Consider the following 22,518-nt stretch of genomic DNA (forward strand, 5'->3'; position numbering starts at 1 on the left):
ATGTTGCACGTTCATACCTTCTCATGACGAGAATGGGACCTTGACAGAGGCCATAATATTGCTGACAAACTTGATATGATAGTCTATTTATACAGCGCCTATACATAATGTGTTTCAAAGCAATGACATTCTTACAGGCCATGAACAGTAAGGATGTGAAATTAACTATTGTACTCGGGCTGACGACATTTCAGATAGTGCAAGAGCTAAGACATAGGTAAGGAAGGGAGGGGAGTGGGAAGGAAATGGAAACAGACAGGCGACTACCGTACTAGGCCTGACAACATTTCTGGTAGAGCCGAAGAAAAACAAAAGGTGAAGGAGAGGGGTGCAGAAAGGGAGGGGAGGAACAAAACAAGCAACTATCGTACAAGGACTTACGACATTTCAGATAGTGCTGGAAGGGGCGGGGGTTCAAGTAGGAGACAGACGAGGTTGCTATCATACCCGCACAATAAGATGGAAGATGAGACAGAAGCCATTGCAGATAACAGTTGGTTTGCGTCTATCTTTTCATGGGTTCCACAGTGAATGGCGTACATCTTCAAGTATCTTGGAGCAATGTTGGTGATGATAATGTTTGTATTCTGTGTGATCAGGATAATAATTACACAGTGCAGGAAGACAGCAAAGAATGTTAAAGGTATTTATATAGTGCTCCGTCACCAACGGAGTTGGTCTCCAGGAGCTCGAAGACAGTAGGAAATAAGATAAGGAGCGATGTTGAATCAGGGTTTGGACCCAAGGAGTTGACAGATGAAGATATCAGAAAATATATAGAGGCCAGCATCTTAGCACCTGAGGGAACAAAGTTCTTGCATTCAAGGAATCACAAGAAGTATGTGGGACGATGGGTCTATTGTAATCCGAATGGACAGTGCAGCTACATGAACTATTGTGTAGATGAGCATGTAAAATCAGCAGGATCTCTGAAGGGGGTGATGAAGACTTGGACCCCGAAGAAGCACTTCTTCAAGAGAAGAAATCAAAATGTGGAGATAAATGAAGGTGTGGTTGATGAATCAACCAGAGGGGGGAGTGTAGAGGAGCAGCCAAATGCCTTGCAGTTCCGCCCCCATCCTTCCTATATGCTGAAAGCCAGAAAACATTGCCATGCATGACACTAGTGGTTGAGCCTATTCTGCGGAGCGCCTTCGAGAAAAGGAATCCACTAAGAAAACCATATCTGATGTATCCCCGTAGAGATGACAACCCCCGAAGGAATATAAAAATAAGAGATAGGAGATGGTGACGTCACAAGAGATGAGCGTGACGCACTGAGAAGAGTGGCTGAAGAAGAGGATGTATGGACTTTATGGAATCTGATGACAAAGTAAAGAATCGAGTAAACTTTCATATGCAAAATGAATATTGCACATGTGAGAAGGTGAACACCATGAGTGCCAAGGATATTCATTCAAGACCATTAAATGCTAGAAAATGAGCTGCATTTCGGTCTCGTCACGTGGGCTACAGAATTTGGGAATGCAGCTCTAGACTCACACTCCCATAGATTCCCAGGAGCAAGGATACATTGCAAGGTCAACTTCAAAGACAATCTGCATAGCAGAAGGCAGGGGTGATGAGATGATGGGCTAATTGGGTGAGGAAACCCGGTCAAAGTCACCCACTGACACCTGGAGTACTAGGTTACGTGCTGATAGTGAGCCGAATGTTCCAGAAGGGCACGAGCATGCCAACCAATTACAGAAGGCCACACAAAGAAGAGCCTTATAGTTTGATAGCCAATGATGAACTGTGTGTCAAATGACTGGTGAAGATGACTTGCACCGGGGGTAGGAGGGCATAAGTTGTCCACCTGACTGTAGAGACCCAATCACAACCCGATCCCTTATAGAAAGTATACTTTCATGTTCCCCTTAAGCCAACCACAACCCCTTAAAGGTTGTTCTAGCTTGCCACGTAGTATGATGTCACGTTTGACAAATCTTTATTATATATTGTATATGAAATGCGTTGAGTTGAACGAGTAAGATTATGCTGTGTGACATCCGTTGATGTCGGTTGTACCTGTTTTAGACAATTGATAATAAAAGTTAAAACGACTTTGCCTTCTTCCTGAGTTGGTTTGATTATCTGGTGTAAGAGTTACACTGCATCCCATCTACTGCACGAGATACTAATTTAAAGGCCATAAACTCAGACTTGAAGATCAAAATAAATTTAACCACAAATTATCATCCTGAGGTTAATGGTCAGACCGAGAATGAACCAGGAGCTTGAGCAGTATCAACAATGTAGTATGGGATCAGGAGAGGGATGGCAGGATTTGCTATGGTTAGCAGAATTTTGTTACAACACCACCACCAAAGATTCCATTTCTCTAACCCCATGTTTTTTTAATCAGGAGTTTCACCCACGATTTGTGAGTGGTTTTGGCAGAAGTAGGGGTTCGGATGTGGAAGGAAGGATCCAAGCTATGGGTGAGAATTTGATCAAGACAGTACAAGCTTTACAAAAGAGTAAATTGAGCTACAAAATATTTGCTGACAAAGCGTAGGAAGGCAACCAATTTTCAGGTATGGGTGTCTACAAAGAATATCACCATGATATGATATGGCATTTATCAAAGATATAATTTATCATATCAAAGAACAAGTTTAGTTCCCGTTATATCAGACCTTTTGAAATCAAACAAGTTCTCTCTCCAGTTTCAGTTAGATTGAAATTGCCACATGGTTTAAAGGAGCTTCCCACTTTCCATTAACTCTTTTGAAGTCAAAAATCCTCGGTTGCTGGCGGTTCCTGGCCTGGTGTTCTCTGATATCAGAGAATTAATATGAAGTGCAAGCAATTCTAGAATGGTTCGTGGAAAGCTACAATACTTAGGCGATTGGAAGAGATATGGTCTGGAAGAGAGATCATGGGAAGGAGTTGAAAATGTGCATGCCCCCAGATTGGTTAGACGGTTTCATGTTAGGCCCAAGAAACAAGGCCCTGGGACAGGGTACAGGGGCTACTGTCAGGTTTCCTCAAAGGTGTCAGATTAGAAGCAGGGTCAGGGTGTTCAAGGAAGGGGATGTGCGGTCTATTGAATGTGAGTGCTTAGAGTGGGTATATGGTTAGTTCTTTTCCTTAAACTTATTTGTAGGAATCCTGTGTAATCCCAGCCCAAGAGGGAGTTAGGGGCATGCAGCACTGATTGCCTGGAAGGTATCTGTGATGTGGTATGCAATCTTGCAAAATATTCTAAACTGCCTTTCATTCAGACTACAGCCAAAGCAGGTCACAGTGGTTTTGAGCGCCTGTAATCTTCAGAAAACAAAGACCCAGAGAAGACCAAAGAGTAGAATTTGAGAAAGCAGTAAGCAACCAGGAAGTCTGAGAAAATACCATCTTTCTAAAACTCTGTGAAGAATGTGTTTTAATATGGTCATGTTAAGAAGTCAGGTTTATTTTAATTAGCCAGGTTAAGTTACAGGTTATTCGGTTGAACAAAGTCTCAAGATAACCAGAAGAACAGCGAAAAAAAAGATGGATTTTATTTTCAGAAGGAAGCTGCTTAGAAAGTAACATGTGCGCGTACTAACATTATTTAACTGAAGCGTGAGAGATACCGTCGTAATAAATAATTAAGGTGCGCAAAGGGTACAGCATGCATTAATCCTAGCGCACGGGAGGTCTGAAGAGTATAGCTGTATTCACCTTTCCGAAAAGTTCAGTCTCTCGTAGGCCTTTCAAGTAAAGGACCTTTCAAGGTGCGTGTGTTACGCGTTGATTCCAGAAACGTCATCTGATGGAAAAGTAAATAAGGACTTTTCATGCGATCTCGATGTTAAGGAAACAGCGCGCGAAAAAGACCCAGCATTTGCCCATTTTTTCTTACATCAAGCAGGAGAGACTGATCAGTAAAAGGAGCGGTTATACACATTACCACGAGTTGGGATCGTTTTTTGGTTATTCATTTTGTTTCTTTTAACAGTTTAATAAAGACTTTCAGTCATTCTTTAAGTAGACAAAAAAGGTTTCAAGTTACTACCAGCATCTAAGAATGCAAGAATTTTTAAAAGTTCCACACTGGGCAAGTTAAGGGCTTAGTGTGCCATGTGAAAATCTGCATAGAGCTATCTTCAGTTCAAGAAGAAAATAAAGCCTTTCAGCAAAGCAGCAAAGGCGACAGGTAAATGGGATATTAAAAAAGGGGTTTACAGTGTAGTCAGTCAGAAGACATTTGAGTTATAGGAATTTCAAATTGTGTGTTTCATTGTAAGTCAGTTAAGCAGTTGTTCTTCAGAAAGAAGGTCTAAGTTGTAAGGGCTTCCAGCATGACGTGTTTATTATTTTCGCCTCTTCCCCTTTCCCCTCCAGTTTGCTTGCTCAGTAATTTTTATTTAAAGATTGTTGGGGAAAGCGTGACTAGCGGTTCTGGAGGGTTATCGTCATCTACACCTGCAAGAACAATGAGCTGGCCCCTGACAGAGGGTGTAGGGGTTGGTTGACGGGGAACCGGTCATCAGGCAGCTTGGAACGCAGGCTAGATCGGCAGTATCAGCCGGAAATCCTAGCCTCTTGTTTGGCTGGCTCCCCACCACAGGGTGCTAATACACAACAATGTTTCTTATTTATTTTATTTTGCATTTGTAAGGCGCTTATACATCAAGGAAAGTTGTGTTTCAAAGCGCCCACAGGGCAACAGGGAGGGAACATGGAAATGAAAACAAATATAACAATGACAGATAGAGGCACACCTACTAGGCCTTGTGAGCATTCAGAAGGTGCAAGTGCAGAGAGAAAGAGCGGGGGGTAATAAAACATAAATAAGTGTAGGCCTGTAGTGACATAGGCCAGAGTGTGCTATGGCGAAGTGCTGGGAGGGGTAGAGTCTGAAGGCGATTTGGTGTGTGAGGCCAGGACCCAGGAGGACACATAAGGCCTTGGTCAGCAATCTCAGCAACTGTGGTATTTAGAAGAGGGAGGACATGAAGGAGGACGTGAAAAGGAGTCTTGAGAAGCTTCCGGAATTTGAGGAGATAAGGCTTAAGGCAAAGTGGGAGGCTGTTACATAGGAGGAAGCCTGCTGAGCAAAGTGATCAGCCACCACCTCACTGTTTAGTGAAGCGCTTAACACACAGAGTTGGTGCTGGAGGAGCATAAAGAATAATAGGCTCCTTATACTGTGCGAGTCCCTTAAGGCTCTACTGTGGGTAATATTGGAAGCAGTCACTGCTTAAGTAGACTCTCAAACCTGGGAAAGGATCCTAGCCAAGGATCAACCTCTACAAACAGGCCACCTCTTCTATACCTTGAAAACTCCATCATTGCAGCAAGCAAATTCTTAAATTCAATGAAGTGCTCCATTGTCATTCAAGATGCTCTGCAATGCAGCAATTATCAGCCAACATCTCTCATCAACCTTTAAGTCAGACGATCCAGGATGATGTTTATATAGGTAAGATGTCGACTCAGCAAACAAACAATTTCCCTCCCAGACCTCAAACTCGCTGGATCCCTTTTGTCCTCCCCACCACATGCAACCACTCATCTACTGCACATATGACCTGAACTGATGCATTCATCCATCAAGGTGACTACTGATCTGACTTACTAGCCCTTATAGGTATAGTTTGTTATGGCTACTGGTGACAAGTTAGGTAATGTCATTACTTCTAGCTTTGTTTGAGATCTCTTCCATACTAGGCAAAATTCAGTGTTTTTACTTTATTATCCTTCTATCTTTTATCTTTATGCTGATGACACCCACATTTTCCTTTTGATGCCACTTTACATTGTACTGTCTTTCTGCAGTTCAAAACTGGATGCCTTCCCACATTCTTCATCTTAAGACTGAGGTTCTATTCTTCCCTGCTACTACGATTCCTCCTACTCTTTCCCCGCCCTTTCCCCCTTCTCCTTGTAATTTGGGTGTAATCTTCAACCCTTCTCTTTGCTTTACATATTTTCTCTACTGCTCAATCCTGTCACTATGTTCTTTTCAATATTCGTAGTGCTCGACCTTCTCTTTCTTTGCACACTACTAAGCTTCTTTCTTGTTTGTCCTCTCCTGTATCGATTATTGTTCAGCTCTGCTCTTTGGTCTTCCTGCTGCTCATCTTCTTTCTCTTCGCCCCATTTATAAATCTTGTGTTTGTCCTCTTTTCTCCTTGATCTTCGATCACATCTTCTTTGCTTTCGATATCGCTTCTCCTTTTCGACTCATCTCTTCATTTTCACCGAATAATGTATCCATTGTCTCGCCCCTCAAACTTGCTTTACCTATTTTACTCTATTGCCCTTCACAGCCTATCCGTTCAAAATCAGTTTCTTCTATTTCCCTAAAACTCCAAGTTCATCTTCTTACTTTCGGTCCTTTGCTCTTCTTGCGCCTAAACACTGGCACGCTCTTCCCTTTTCTATTGTTCTTTTTCAGCTATTTTTGGATTTTTCAGACTAATCTCAAAGCTGTTATCTGCCCTCATCTCACCTCATCTTCTTCCTTGAATGCATTCGCTCATCTTTTATCTTGTATCGCGTTACTCTTTTTTGCATAAGCACAAAGCACTATATAAATTCAATTTAAAAAATACAACTTTAGAAATCAAGTTTCACAAAAGCATTCCCCAAGCTTTGATCCTCCGTCTTGTGCCTTTTCTTCATCTTCTTGTTGCCTCCCTTCCTAGGGACTGCCCTTTATTCCTCACGTATCTAGTCCCATGGGCTTACAGAGAAAGCTGAAGATGGAACCTGACATTTATTTTTCCTAGGAATTGTAGAAGTGAGACAATGCCTGGTATTTAAATCTACAGCTTATAACACTTGTGAGGCTCTCCTGCCAGAGAACACTTTGCCTTTTCACCACACCTTGTCATGTAATCAGTACCACAAATGCCCCAAGCCACCTGACCAATCTGACATTATCAACTGGACTTGATGCAAAGTGTACTGCTATTGCAAAAAGATACCTTCCTCTCACAGATTGATCCTTTATGACGGTGCTCCCATTGCAGGCAGGAAAATTGTACCATGGGAAAAGGCACTTCGCCAAGGAGCCCTATACCGTCCAAGGAAAGAGGATCCTCGTGCTTCAGACCTAATCAGTTCTATGCGATTTCATCGAGGATTTGGTCAAATCCAAACACATTAAATTCTTCTTTTTTTTAAGCCATTTCCCCCCAAATATTCACGGGGGGAAGGAAAACCCTCCCCTACCTTAATTATTACCTTTACCCAGCCCCCACATATATTTGTAGCCAAATTCAGCCAATAACATTTGATGGATTTGGCTTCGATCAAATCTCCTGCAATGAAACCTCCCTAATCACCCCAGCTTGAACGAAGAACACCATACTTTGGTTTAAACCATTGTTGCTATCTAAAGATTCCCATGCAGTTTGATTTGCAAATAAAGATGCAAAACATACACTACAGATGGTTTTATACAAAAACTTCTCTTTTCCCACATATTTTACCATAAAAATAAAAGTACAAAAAAGCTATAAAATATTCAAAACCATTTACAAATTACTCGGCGTAGCAGCAGTTTAGGCATTCTAATAGCACTGATAAATATTAAATACAACAGATTGTTATTGTTAAGATAGACAGGAAGGAATAAAAGCATGATCTTCATGACCAATTAATACCAGCTAGTGCAAATCTAAATGCCACAGAAACGGACGAGCGCCTACGTTGGGTATGTGCGCTTTGACAGCAGAGAATGATACTGATGCGATGCACGTCGAACATACGCACCTATACATTATATGGAGTGAGACAACACTATGTTAACATAACATATTCCTCCAGTCTTGATTTGGCAACTCCACCTGTAAACCGGTGGCGGTACTAAAAGTCCTAGAGTCTAAAACAGTAGCAATGCGGCAGCCCACGGGCTGCACCAAACACGTTCATATTGTGGAAGCCACCGCATCTGTGCCATCTGTCTTGAGGTAGATGGGTGGTTTGGCCGTCAGCTTCATTTCACATTCTTCCCGATTCTGCCCTTCAACACTCTTGCGTATTCCATATCCGAAATAGATTGCAAAACCTGGAAATTAATTTCAGCCGTGAGTAAGGTTACTAGCAACTTATTGCAGCTCACAAAACTGAGAATCTTGACAGCCCCTCACCCACATCCCACTCGCCCAACAGAGCCAGACCAATAGCAACAGAGGAGAGCAGGATTCTTCCTGTATAGGATTTACCTATTGCCATCCAGACGCCAAATCGAGCCCAGGTCATTGCATCCAGCTGCATCATGAGGTAAATATTAACAAATACACTGAAGATGGGAAGGAGTGGAAGAGCAGGAACCTGGAATGCAAACAAATACACACTGGTGAGGCCACCACAAGATCTCTGCACTAACTGAATACATATGATCCCTTGAGATCTAACATTCGCAACCAACCAGCCTGAGCCTTTATCAGGATATTAAAGCTCAGTCTCTGGTCAGAGCAGGCACTTAAGCATGGACAGCAGTGTAGCAACCTACCAAGAGCAAACTAGCGCAGCAAAAGTAATACAAATTCCTTACTGGCTAAACATTGCAAGCTATTCAGTACTGTTTATTCCATAACATACAAATTAGAGATGTGGCGGAAATAAAAGCAGCACTATACAAAAACTCAAAATACAAGTAATTTGGGCTTATAGTGGAAAAGACGGGCACCATGTCCCACAGCACAGAATCTCTCACTGGACAATATTCAGATTGCTTTATCCAAAGTAAACTTAATACACTGTGCTCCTTTTCTCGTCTAGGCATAACCCATCTCTGCACCAAATCTAGAGGGGGGTATGGGGGAGAACACTTATTCACTATTGGGGTACTGTGGCGCAGTACACAAGTAAAGAGAACCCTCCGTGAATAGGTGCCCTAGCCGACTTCGCAAGGGTGTGCTCCACGCCGCTAACTGAAGACACCGCTCACCTTGAAGGACAGATGAGTGTCACTTTCCGGCTGCCTCCAGATCACAAGCGTGATCATGGCCGAGATCACCAAGAGGATGATGCAAACTGCAATCCAGCCGCCACTTCCATCCAGAAGGGCATGGAGCTTCACAGACAGGATAATACACAGGACAGTGAACACAACAGCTGAAAGAAACAAAGCGCATTGAAGAGGCATCAGTGTATAGATTGCAACACTGTATAGATTGAAAAGTGACATCACTAGCTGGCTCCTAGCGCATTACTCTAGACCTCAATGAATGCAGCAGCCCCCCGCCGCCCCAGTGTTGAAGCACTTCACGGGCATTGCACCACACTCACTTTTGCAAGAGATATCACAGCAAGTCTCCACCAATGTGGTGATGGGTAGGGCAAGCACTGTACACAAGGGGCTGTAATTGAGCAAGAAGCATGTCAGAGGCTAGGCATAGGCCATATGTATATATATATATTTTCTTCTTTTAATTATAAGAAAAATGGACTACCCATGGTGGTGCAATCTTCATGGGGTGTGTTTAGCTACTTTGCGTTGACAACAGTGGATGAGTGGATGCTACACAACACACTGGGAGCTCTGGTAGAAATGTGGACATGCTTCCCAAGTCTTGTAATCATCGCATTATAATTGTCTTGCTGCAGTGGACTGGCATGACAGTCAACTATCAATTAGAAGTCATTCGGGCTGCAGATGGGCGGTTCAAATCCAGATGACACAGAAAAAAAAAATAATAATCACAAAACATCTTCAGCTATGCAACCAGCCTGGTAGCACACACCAGATGTTTGGCAGCAAGTTTCATTGACCGGTGGATGCTTCAGCAGGGCTGGCTAAATCTACTAGACCACACGCATTGGTGAAGAGATCTGATGATTGGTGAAAAACCATTTGCTGGCAAGTATGGGGATATGTTAAACTTTATTTGAAATTTACTGCAAACAAACTTTGTAGCAAAGGGTAACTAAAAGTTTAACTGTGAATGGCGGGCCTTTGGGCAGCAGCATTGCACCAAACGAGTGCGCTTATGGTGACATCATTTTATAGAAAGCATTTAAACTCACTGTGGGGTGATTACATTCTCGACCCAAGAGAAATGCAAACTAAGGAAATCGCCCTGCAGGTCTAGTGTAATTGACCTGAGCAGGCCTTGCAGATCACACTAGACATGCAGGTGTTGTTCCTTAGTTTATGTACAGTGCTTTCTGTAAAATGCAAAGGTGCACAGTGTAATCTCACAGTTAATGTTCAATTTTCGTACAAAACCATTTCCTATCAACTTTAAATGCATAACAAAGCACATTGTCTAGCCAACAACATCCAGATTCTTTACACGAGTGCACATCTTTCAGTTTTCTTTTCCTGGCAGAGCCAAGAACCTCTTTTATTACAGGCTTTTCTTCATTGGGTCCTTGTTCCAGAGCTCAGTGTGGACCTCAGCCAACAGACAATAATACATGAGAGAAGCAGTCTGCAGCAGTCCAGCACGAGAGTCTTTCTACTGTCCTAACTGTGTGAGGTGGAGCCTATAACTACCCACACCAACCGCGGAGCGGTGAGCGGAGCTGGGAAGCAGAAGTGAGAAGCAGTCTGCAGCAGTCCAGCACAAGAGTCTTTCTACTGTCCTAACTGTGTGAGGTGGAGCCTATAACTACCCACACCTACCGGGGAGCTGGGAAGCAGAGGTGAGAAGCAGTCTGCAGCAGTCCAGCACGAGAGTCTTTCTACTGTCCTAACTGTGTGAGGTGGAGCCTATAACTACCCACACCTACCGCGGAGCGGTGAGCGGAGCTGGGAAGCAGAGGTGAGAAGCAGTCTGCAGCAGTCCGCTGCAGACGCGGAGTCAGAGTCGCATGGAACCAGACGTAAAACCACAGAAGTCTGCAAAAACCACATGGGTAATGGCGACCGGATTAAAGGAGAGGAGTAAGTCTGAATCCGCAGTGAGACAGGCAGTGAGACAGACAGTGAGCCCTGTTGAGGAAGAGGTCTCTGGCCGTCCGGCCCTAAAGTCGGGGGCCAAAACTACAGCCCCGACCTTTGAGGAGATAGGAGCTTCGAAAACCAAGAAACCACCTATGGGGGTGCGGGGGTCGTCGGAGATTCTAACACTATTGAGACCCCCAGGGGCAGTAGTGGGGCAGATGTGAGGAAACAAACAAAGAATAACGAGAGTGTTCTCGGAAAACGGATCACGTCAGAAGTGGAAGCACCCTTAGACGGTGAGATTCTATGTCCTTGGAGTGGAGAAGAATCTCGGGGGGATGAACTTACCAGCACGAGTACCCCGGTGTCTGAGGCCGATCCTACGGCTGGCTTCTCGCACTCTCCGCTGGAGACGAGTGACGTCTGCGAGCGCGGTCGGAGGACGGCGCCCGCCAGATGCCAGGCGGAAGTTCAGGAGCGAAGGGCTAGGCCGGAGCCTAAACGACGAAGAAGGAAGGAGTGAGGAGGATGAAGAGGGGAAAGCGGAGGACGTGGAGGCCGCGGTCGCAGAGGCGGGGGTCTCGTCTCGGAACGAAAGGGCCCCCGTCAACAAAAGCCTCCCAGGAAACAACGATGGGCCCATGAAGGGACCAGGACAGTCAGAGGCAGAGGCACTGAGGATCACTCACTGTCCAGTGCAAAACCAACCAAACAGCCCAGAAGGGAGTCGCGGAAAACCGTGGAGCCAGCAGACCACTACTCTGGAGCACGAACCAGGGGGAGTGGTAGCCCATAAGACGAGTAAAATAGAAATAAAAGCTATGATACACCAAAGGAGCAGTGAGAAAGAGAGCTGTACTAAAAAAAAAATAAGACGGACTAAAAGAAGATCACATGAAAATAATACCACTAAGTAGGCCATTGCCAGCGAAACTGACTCCGAAGATGAATCGGATGTGGCGAGTCGCATAGACTCGGAAGAGGGGCTGAGTGCAGTAGATTCAGACCTAGAGATCATCGAACCTGATGGCTCAGGTGAGATAATAAATGGATCAACGGAATTGGAAGCAAACCAGAAGACCCCGGCTAAGGGGCAAAAAGGGGAAAAAAGGGGGGAAAACCACCAACTATGTTTGAAAATAAGGAAAAAAGGAACAAACCCAGGGACAAAAAAGGCAAGAACTGAAAGGAAAACGGGCAGAAAGGGAGGGATCGAACAGACAAGAACGAAAGAGACGAAAAGAAGAGGTTCCCAAAGGAAAGGTTTACCGGCTCCTATCATATTGCACCCATTAAAGAACTTCTTCTTACAACATCATAAAAGAAAGTTACTAATTGATGACGAAGTTTCCGATGCTGAATTGTTGGAAGCGGTCGGGGAAACGCCATCTGCGCCAAAGCAGCGAAGAACCGAAAGTGGTCCGTTTGTGTCCATCAGCCAAGACCAGGCGAATGAGGCAATCTCGGAAAAGACGGCAACTCAGAGTATAGCCCCTCCTAGGATCAGTGAGATGAGTGGTCAGGAGACAGGTACGGAAAGAGAACAGCTACGTGTCCTCCCCCCTGGACCGCTAATGAAAACCCCAAAAAATGGGACTAAAGAGACGGAACAGAAAAGAACTGAGCAGGAGGGGGAGAACAACAAGGAGCAGGTTTCTGCAAACCCGCAACTTGGGAACACAACACAAAGAGGGGTACCTCCATCGGACAGAGAGCAGTCTACGGCATGGAATAAACCACATCTGACGACAGGCTCCCCCATGAAAGCAGCCATCAAAACAAGGGATGCGTCGAAAGCAATCTGGGACCAAGTACTGTCGATCAAAGGGTCGGGTGGGCCAAATCAAAGAAAGGACAAAGTATATAGTCCTTTGGTGGACATAACACAGTCAGACCCTCACAAGGCGACACGAAGACAAGAGAAAATTCAAGAATCTCCAAAAAAGAGAAGACTAAGTGACATCGCAGCCTCAATGCAGAAAGAGACGCCTAACAACAAACCAGACATGATCGCAATTATGTCAGCTATGTCAATCGTGCTGGCACCATTCTGCAAGCTATACGAGGCAATAAAGGAAGATGTAAAGGATAACACTGCAATCCTGGCAAATATGATAAGTAAACTAAGCCATGTAGAAAGTTATATCATCGTGGGTGAAAATCGGGCAACGCAGGAAGCATGCAAGTGGGAAACCAAAATCAAAACGCTTGAAAAGAAGATTGAAATAATGGAAGCCCTAAATAAGGATCAAATGGAAAAATCGAGCTGTACAAAAGCTAGGATCCAGGAAATGGCAGCGCAGTCGAAGACAAAGGGAAATCCGCCCTCATATCCCAGAGAGAAGAAAAAAGCACTGAGTGGGGAGCAAATCGTTAAAAGAACAACCGAAGTATCACAGCATACCCCGGAGGAAAAGAGAGGCGTGACATTATCAGTGGGGCAAACGACTGAGCCGTCAGAAATAATCGACCTTGGGGCAGGGTGCGTAGGAGAGGAGAAAAACAACAAACCAACGGAAAGACGAACGAAGGAACCGGACGCTAGATCACCGAAAACCATAGAGGAGTTTATGGTGATGTCCGACTTAATGAACATCTCAACCCACGAACACAAGGAAGAAACCAAACAACAAAGTAAAGAAACAAGAGAGGGTGAGATAAAAAGAAAAGGTGCAAGCCAAATAACGGACAAGGTGGATGGGAACGGAGTGGCGGAGAACGAGCAGGCGCCTAAAGTAGCCTCCGATCGACAGTTGGCAAATTTAGACGGCCCGCAACAGAAAAAAGGCCCCCTGGGTACTCTGGGAAATACAAGGGAAAACCCAAACAATAATAGCAGAACAGAAACGCATTCGAACGAGAAAGAGGAAAGCCATGAAAAGGCCAGGCACGACAATAAGAAAGAAGAGACCAGAGTGTTTAAACTGGAACAGAGTCAAAGACGGAAGATTCTTGATCTTGAATAGACCTACAGTGCTGAATATAATGAAAAAAATGAAAACCCTGAGAAAAATCAGAACAGAAGACCTGAAACTTGTGGAGCCTTATCATAGAGAAAAGAGGGCCAAGGCCTACCTCCATCTCAAGTCTGCAAGAATCGAACATATTGACCAACAAGTCTATGAAGAAATCGAACATTTGGGTTTCCACCTCACGGAGTTAACCAAGAAAAACGATAAAAACACCCTCGTAATGGAAAAGGCAGAAACCCAAAGAGCACAAACGCACTACAAATCAAGGACGGAAGAGCTCTATCATCAAAACCGTTGGAAAGAACCACAGGAGAGGGTGGAAGCACGCAGAGAGCATCGTAACATCAGATGGGAAGATGCACGAAAGAGAGAAACAAGAAAGAGACAGAAATCCAAGCATTAAGCCGGTCCCGCCTGTCTAGGGAGAACCGGGAGAGACCGAAGGAAGACTCAGAAGATTCCCCGGCAAAGGACAAAGACAGGGATTTACAGAGGGTAAGAGGAGACGAGCAAAGGAGACATGAGGATAAGAGTAGAGCAACATCTAAAACAGAGAGGAAAGTGGTGGAGGAACAGAAAGCAGGCCCATGGAAATGGATAACACAAAGCTGGAACAAAAACTCAAAAAAATAGCAACGACCTGGGTCCCCCGGCGTCCACGAGATAAATCAAAGCAGTGACACGGTGAGGCCTGAAAAAGATTATTTTACTTTAGGGTCTTGGAACACAAGAGGCATTTACGACATAATATGCCTTCAAGAAACATGGTTGCTCGATAGGCCAGTGTTCGATGGCTACACCGTCGAAATCTCGCCGGCAGTAAAAGGTCTGCTAGGTAGACCTTCATCAGGTCTCCTAATAGCAATCAAAACAGGACAGGGGCTATCGGAACCAAAAAAATGGAAAGAAGCTTATGAACTATTGGTGGTTTTGACGTCATGGAATCAGTGCGATGGTAAGAAGCAAAAATCTAAGATAAAGCCACTAGCGATAGTCAACTGCTATTGGAACCCGCAACGGACGTCCACCAAATCGTTCTGTTCAAACATTAGAGACATAATTGATAAGCTATACGAGGAGTTTGAGAGGATCGAAATCGTAGTATGTGGAGACTTCAACGCGAAATGTTCCAAGATAGAGTCGGTATACTCGGGGGGGCAAACAAGCAAGCAGAACATACGACCCAGCTGGAGAAAGAGGAAAAGCGTGGAATGAGGTCATCAGAGTCAGGAACATCCAAAACACACCCGACCTCTTTCCCTCCCAACAAAACCTTCCAACGTGGGAACGCAATGCATCAAAAGCGACCCTGGACTACATTTTTATCTCGGATGGGTTGACAAGTGCCATGAGGAATTTTGAAGTTATAAAAATCCAACAAAGCGATCACAATCTGCTAATGTGCTCATGGCAAGGACACAGACCAAATAATTGAAGTAAATGCCCAGAGAACCCGTCTAAGAATAAATGAAACCGACATAGCGAAAATAAACATAGCGTGGCCCCAAAAGACAACCAAATCTCAAATGACATCTGATGAGGAGAGACCGAACTACCTACCATTTTTATTGGCATTGCGAAGAAAGGTGAATAAAAACAGCGAAAACCCAATAGCACCAAAACATGCTTTTGATAAAGAGTTGGTAGACAAAAGAAAAATTGTCCGTAGATTGAAAAGAGTGGCAAAAAAGACCAACACGCTGGAAGACTGGAAGAAATGGAAGCAGGCAAAGAACGAGTATACAAACTGGAGAAAACAGCACAGAGCTGCCCAAATCCAAAAAGACGCTGAAGAAATTACAATAAAAAAAGGCCAGGGATTTCTGGGGCTTGATAAACGCACCAAATAATACACTCAAGAGCGTGCAGAGCAACGCAGTCCCGGAAGAAAGTTGGATAGGCCACTTTACAACAGAATTCAAGTCCCCGGAACAAGATGAGGGCGCAATGAATAAAAGGAACAACACACCCTCGGTCGACGTATCAGATAAAGCTGACATCGAAAAAACAATCAACAAACTAAAAACGCGCGCCAGGTCCGGGTGGTCTATCAAATACGGACCTTAAAATGTGCCCGAATGAATGGTCCAATCTGATCAGCAAGATATTTGAGGAGTGCGGCAGGAAAAAAATGATTCCGAAAACATGGCTAAATGCGGTCATAGTACCGATCTACAAGAAAGGAGCACGACATGAGCCTGAAAGCTATAGACCCATCGCCCTATTAGACATAACAGGAAAGATATTTGCGACTCACCTACTCACTCACTTTCGCACCTGGGAACAAAACGGCCCTTCAAGAGACGTCCTGCAAACAGGGTTCCAAAAAAACAGAAGTACGGGGATCAACATCTTTCTACTGAATATTCTGAAGGCAAAAGTAAAGGAGGGGGCCCCAAGGATCTTCCTGGCCTTTGTGGACCTATCAAAAGCGTTCGATAGGATAAATCGAAGAATGCTATTGGACAAACTACAATCCTGGAAGTGCCCAGAGGAGGTGATGGACAAGCCCTACATACAAAGACGAAAATCAGAGTGAAATTAAACCTACAAGGCACCCTCTCTGAAGAGATCGAAGTAAACAGAGGTGTAAAACAGGGCTGTCCATTGGCCCCAGCACTATTTATAGCCTTCCTGGGAGATTACCAACACTCAGAAGAGAAAATAAGAGTGTTCCCTCCCAAAATTGGTAAAACAGAAATCCCACGCCTGCTATATGCTGACGATGTAATCTTGATCGATCAAACAAAAATAGGCCTCCAACGGAAACTAACAAATCTGGCAAGATATATCAGCGAAAACAACCTCGAAATAAACAAATCAAAAACGAAGGTCTTGATATTAGAAAAAGGTCAAAACCCAAGAAAGAAAAAGCAGACCTTGTTTATCGAGAACATGGAAATAGAAAACATAAAAAGTATCAAATACTTGGGGGTAATGATGGACAGCTCCGGAACAGACAGCGCTTGGCAAAGTCAACTATGGGAGAAAACAAAAGCGCCTGACAGCACAGGCAAGAGCAGTGGAAAAAAAAATGCGGAACTTTCTCGCTATCTCCAGCTATCATATTCTACAAATCTAAGGTAGTGCCGACCTTAGTGTACGGAGCCGAAACTTCATTCAATATACCACGCCAGCTGTGGACAAAATTGGAGGGCTATATATGGAAAACGCTGTTAGGGGTCCCAAAATCGACAGCCATGCCGGCAATTAGGAGAGAACTTGGCCTGGTATCCTTGGCAGCCATGGTGGACCAAAGTGCGATGAGACTATTCAGAAAGATAATCATGTCGGACACGCTACCTACCTATGAGTTCATGAGAGATGAAATTGAAGCAGGAAAGTGCAGATCCCTAAACAATTGGGCGATGGCTAGAAAAGAAGATCTGAAAAAAATTGCCTGCTCTGAAAAAGATCTAATGGAAAATCCTGAGAGAATCAAACGAAAAATGAAAGAGTGGGATTGGATGACCACAGTGGAGAAAGCGGCTGGCAATAAACTTCTAACGCATCTACCACCCACTTTCAATTGTTTGAACAAACCTCAAAATTACTGCCACAAATTCCCCGACAAAAAACTGAGAAACCTTTTTCTAAAAGCCAGATTAAACCTACTACCAACCCGAGAAATCATAGCCATTCGGGATTGGAATAGGATAAAGACATGCCGCCTATGTGACAATTAAGCGGAAATAGAAACACTGAAACATCTAGTGTTGAAATGCCCAGAAACTATGGAAATCCGAAAAATGTATCTCCAACCCCTGGCAAAAAATGAATGGCACCTCAAACCCGATGACTGGTGGAACCGATTAATATCAGGTGAAAAAACAAACTGGACGGTGGCAATGGCAAAACTAATAGATATAGTGATGAAAAAGATCAACACACTTTCGAATAGACCACAACCTGCATCAAGACTGGAACCAATATAGGGAAGCAGACAAAGACGCAAAGCCCAGTGGGACAGAGACACCATCTTTGTGAGACGCGGAGAGGAAGGGGACTTGCGCAAAGTGCTTCCCTAATGAAGAGAAAGAAACTGTGAAGAAGTTTTTGATAAAACTCTTTGTTTTACCACTTTGAGTAAATTTCAATAAAACAAACAAAAAAAAAATAATAATGCATGGCCACAACAGTGCACAAATGTCAGCAATCCTTATCTCTAAACAAATGATTCATGACAGGGGACACAACTTACTGACCATAATAATCTATTTGTGTTACTCTTATTTGCCACCCAAGCCTGTCATACTCGCAGCAACAACAAAAAGGAGTAAGGAACAAGTTACTTACCTGTAACTGTTGTTCTCCAGCATGGGTCTGGCATGGATTCACATGCTCATGAATATTCCCCGTCGTCAGGCTGGGAATCCTCGGTAAAGAAAAAAACAGTATCAGTTTCGTTTCTGATCTGTCTTTCGTAGTAATAACCAATCACTGGTCTCTGCGTCATACTGACCACAGCCAATGACTGCCCTCTACCTAAGCACCGCCTCTGGCAGCCATCTTCAGATTTGGAAGCACGTGAAGTGGCAGTATGACCAAGTGAAGAGCCGCAGAGGGGTAGGCGGGAGGGTTCGCATGTGAATCCATGCCAGACCCATGCTGGAGAACAACAGTTACAGGTAAGTAACTTGTTCCTTCTCCAGCATGGGGTCTGGCATGGATTCACATGCTCATGAATAAAGAATACATAGCAGTACACACATGCACAACCACGGGAGGTGGCAAAGGCTCAACATTAAGCATCACATCAACTCAACATTAAGCATCTTACCTCCTCACCAGGCTCACCTCAGGCGAACAGGTTGCGCAGCACTGCTTGGCCGACCCTGGACTCCTCCCTGGAATCCCGGTCGACGCAGTAGAATTTCGTGAAGGTGTGCGTCGACCTCCACGTAGCAGCCCTGCATATGTCCAGCAGGGGCACACCAGATAGGAACGCCGTGGTAGCTGCGATCGCTCTGGTGGAATGGGCTCTCGGACGGCCAGGCAGCGGTCGGTTTGCCAACCGGTGACAGCACATGATACAGCCGGAGAGCCATCTGGAGATGGAAGCCTTCGAGAGAGCCTTCCCCTGATTGACAGGTCCAAAGTTCACAAAGAGTTGTGACGTCTTCCGAAAACCCTTCGTGCGGTCCACGTAGAACTTCAGCGCTCTAGCTACATCCAGCGAGTGCAAAGTCCTCTCAGCCGGCGACGAAGGCGACGGGAAGAACACAGGTAACACCAAGGGTTCGTTGAGATGGAAGTCCGACGGTACCTTGGGCATGAAGGAGGGGTGCGTCCTGAGCACTACCCTCGTGTCGTGGAAAGTCAAGTACGGGGCCTTGCAGGAAAGGGCCTGGATCTCTCCCACTCGTCGTGCGGAGGTGATGGCCACAAGAAAAGCTGTTTTCCACGATAGAAACTTCAACGGGGCCGAGTGCAGAGGCTCGAACGGAGGTCCCATGAGCTTGGTCAGCACCACGTTGAGCTCCCACGCCGGGGCCGGAGCCTTCACCGGCGGGAACGGTCTGAACAGTCCCTTCATGAACTCTTTCACCAGACGATGAGACCACAAGGACATCCGCCCCGTGGTTCTGGTGTATCGGGAGATCGCAGCAAGATGAATCTTGATGGACGCGTGTGCCAGACCAGCTTTGGCCAGCGTCAGCAGGTACGGCAGTACTTGGGGGGCCGTAATCCGTAGAGGGTTAATCTTCTGTGCGTGGCACCAGACAGAGAACCTCTTCCATTTGTGTCCGTAGCATTTAAGAGTCGAGGACGCCCTGGCCTTTGCAAGAACCTCTCTGCAATCGGCCGGTATGTCGTATCCTCCAAACTCTAGCGCTGCAGGAGCCAGGCCTGCAAGTTCAGCGACTTCGGGTCGTGGTGGAGGATGGCGCCTCCTTCCCTGGAGAGTAGATCCGCGTCCGCCGGCAGCTTGATCGGCGGGGACGCTGACAAGTCCAGAAGGTCCGGGAACCATATCTGCCTCGGCCACGCAGGTGCGACGAGGATCATCCTGCACCGTGACCTCTTGAGCTGGTTGACGAGCCGGATTAGCAGAGGCAAGGGAGGGAACGCGTAGAGGAACAGGCCCTCCCAGGGGAACGAGAAAGCATCGCCCATGCTCCTCGTCTGGGGAAACCTGCTGGCGAACCTCCGGCACTTGGTGTTCGTCGCCGTCGCGAACAGGTCGATCTGGGGTGTGCCCCACCGTCGGAAGAGGCGATCCACCAGATCCTGCCGTAGTTCCCACTCGTGGCACGAGCGCAGCTCCCTGCTGAGTGAGTCGGCGACGGTGTTTTTTATCCCTGCCAGATGAAATGGCACCAGAAAAATCCCTTGGGCGACGGCCCAATGCCACAGGTCCTGCGCCTCCTTGGACAGCGCTGGGGACCTGGTTCCGCCCTGTTTCCTGATGTAAAACATGGTGGTGGTGTTGTCGGTGAAGATCCTCACCACCTTGCCCTTGAGGGACGGAAGGAAGGACCTGAGGGCCCAAAACACTGCACGGAGCTCCAGGACGTTGATATGCAGGGACTTCTCCGTCGGGAGCCAGAGTCCCCTTGCGTGCAGATTTTCGGTGTGCGCTCCCCACCCTTCCAGGGAGGCATCCGTGGTCACAGTCTCCTGGTGGGCCGGGGTCTGGAAGTCCATGCCCGCCGTCAGATGCGCGCGGGTGCCCCACCACCGTATCGCTCGTCGGAAACTCTCGTCGAGCTTGATCCATTCCTCGAAGCTGCCCGTCGTCTGGATCCAGCGCGCATCCAGGAATTCTTGCAACGGGCGCATCCGGAGCCTGCACATGGGAATGAGGTAGATGCAGGAAGACATCATCCCGAGGAGGGACTTGATGGACCTCACTTTGGCCGCGTCGGCCACCAACATCCGTTGCACCTTGCCCAAGATGGTCCTGGTCCTCTCCTCCGACGGGGAGGCCAGACGGGACACTGTGTCGAGCCTCGCTCCCAGAAACAGTGCGACTTGCGCGGGCACCAGGTGGGATTTGGCGTAGTTCACGGAGAATCCCAGGTCCGTGAGGAGTTGGACGGTCCTTGCCGTGTGGACCACGGCGAGCTCCCTCGTCTTGGCGCGGATGAGCCAGTCGTCCAGGTAGGGGTAGACGTGAATCCCCTCGCGGCGCAGCTGCGCCGCCACCGGTGCGAGGCACTTGGTGAATACCCTGGGCGCTGACCGTAGTCCGAAGGGAAGGGCTTTGAACTGGTAATGACGCCCTTGGACCACGAATCTGAGGAATTTTCGGTGCCCCTTTAGGATGGGAATGTGGAAGTAGGCATCCTCCAAATCCAACGACGATAGGAAGTCTCCTTCCTCCAGCTGACCCAGGACGTGCTGGAGGGTGACCATCCGGAACTTCTGCGCCTTGATGAACTTGTTCAGACGTCGCAGGTCTAGGATGGGGCGCCATCCTCCCGTCTTCTTCTTCACGAGGAAGTATCTCGAGTAGACTCCGGAGCCCCGAAGCCTCTTTGGGACGAGTTCGATGGCGCCCTTTCTGAGCATCGCCTTTACCTCCAGGAGAAGTTGAGGGACGTGAAGTTCTTTCCTGGCCACGGGGGGGACGCGCGGGCACCTTCTTTGAAACTCGAGCGCGTGGCCCCGGGCCAGGGCGTCCAGCACCCAACGGTCGGTGGAGATGGACTCCCACACGCTGACGAAGCCCGCCAGCCGGCCTCCCACCGGGGTGCTTCGGTGGGGGCCCGACCCCACGGCCGGTTCAATCCTGCTTGGACGCGGCCTTGCCGCCTTGACCTCCTTGGCGACGACGGCGGGGTCCGCCAGACTTGCCTCGTCCTCTATAGGCCTCTTGCGACGACGAGCGGGCCGCTTGACGGTAGGAAGCGAAACCGCCGCCGGAACCTTTGGAGGCGCCCTTGCCTCCGCCGCTCCGAAAGGGCGTCCGTCGTTGCTGCAGGACTCCAAGGGCCCGGGCCGTCTCAGTATCCGTCTTGATGGCCTGAAGGGAATCGTCCACTGTCTTGCCAAACAGGTTGTTCCCGTCGAAGGGCATGTCCAGGACTCTGGTCTGGACGTCCTGCCGGAAGTCCGTAGCTTTGAGCCATCCACGACGTCGAAGGCAAACGCCGTTGCCCAGCTGGCGGAACCCAGTGTCGGCGATGTCCGTCGCCACGGTGATGGCATGGTCCGAGGCCACCTCACCTTCCTGCAGGATCTCCAGGGCCTCCGCCCTCTTGTCGTCCGGCAGAAAATCCAGCAGGGGAGCTATCTTGTACCAGAGCTCCCTGTCGTAGCGGGCCACGATAGCCAAGGCGTTGGCCGCTTTAATCGTCGTCGCTGCCGACGAGATGACTCTACGTCCCATAGCATCCAATTTCTTTCCCTCGCCGTCCGGCGGGGAAGTCGATGTGGAGGCCGCACCCCCCCCCCCGCTTTCTTCCTGGCTGCCGCGGAGACGACAGAATCCGGGGTAGGCTGCGCCCGGAGGCATAGGGGGGCCGTGTCAGGGACCCGGTACTTTTTCTCGTACCGGTCTCTTCTAGCTGGCGTCGTGGAAGGGTTCTTGAGGAGGGAAAGGCCCTCATGCCAAATGTCGTCCAACAGAGGCACTGCGAGGACCGTCTTCCTCTTGGCCTCGCGCCGCTGATAAAGGAAGCCTTCCTTTTTCTTCTCCTCAGGGCAGAGTTGGAAAAGCTCGGAAGCCCTGGAGATCATGGAATGGAAAGATCCGATCTCGTCGGGCGG

General features: G+C 47.1%; 1 protein-coding gene across 1 annotated transcript in view; it reads right to left on the reverse strand.

Annotated features, from left to right (window-relative positions):
* Positions 1–7,376: 7,376 nt before the first annotated feature.
* The window catches only part of SLC7A3 (solute carrier family 7 member 3), a 118,922-nt gene continuing 103,780 nt past the window's right edge, over positions 7,377–22,518 (reverse strand). Inside the window, exons 10-12 of the mRNA XM_069612422.1 lie at positions 8,891–9,057; positions 8,163–8,271; positions 7,377–8,005 (exon numbers count right to left, since the gene is read on the reverse strand). Coding sequence (XP_069468523.1) covers positions 7,866–8,005; positions 8,163–8,271; positions 8,891–9,057 — 416 coding nt within the window. The 3' untranslated portion in view covers positions 7,377–7,865. The remainder of the gene's footprint in view (positions 8,006–8,162; positions 8,272–8,890; positions 9,058–22,518) is intronic.

This window comes from Ambystoma mexicanum, chromosome 5p, assembly GCF_040938575.1.
Source record: "Ambystoma mexicanum isolate Mex_15411 chromosome 5p, UKY_AmexF1_1, whole genome shotgun sequence".
NCBI lineage: Eukaryota > Metazoa > Chordata > Amphibia > Caudata > Ambystomatidae > Ambystoma > Ambystoma mexicanum.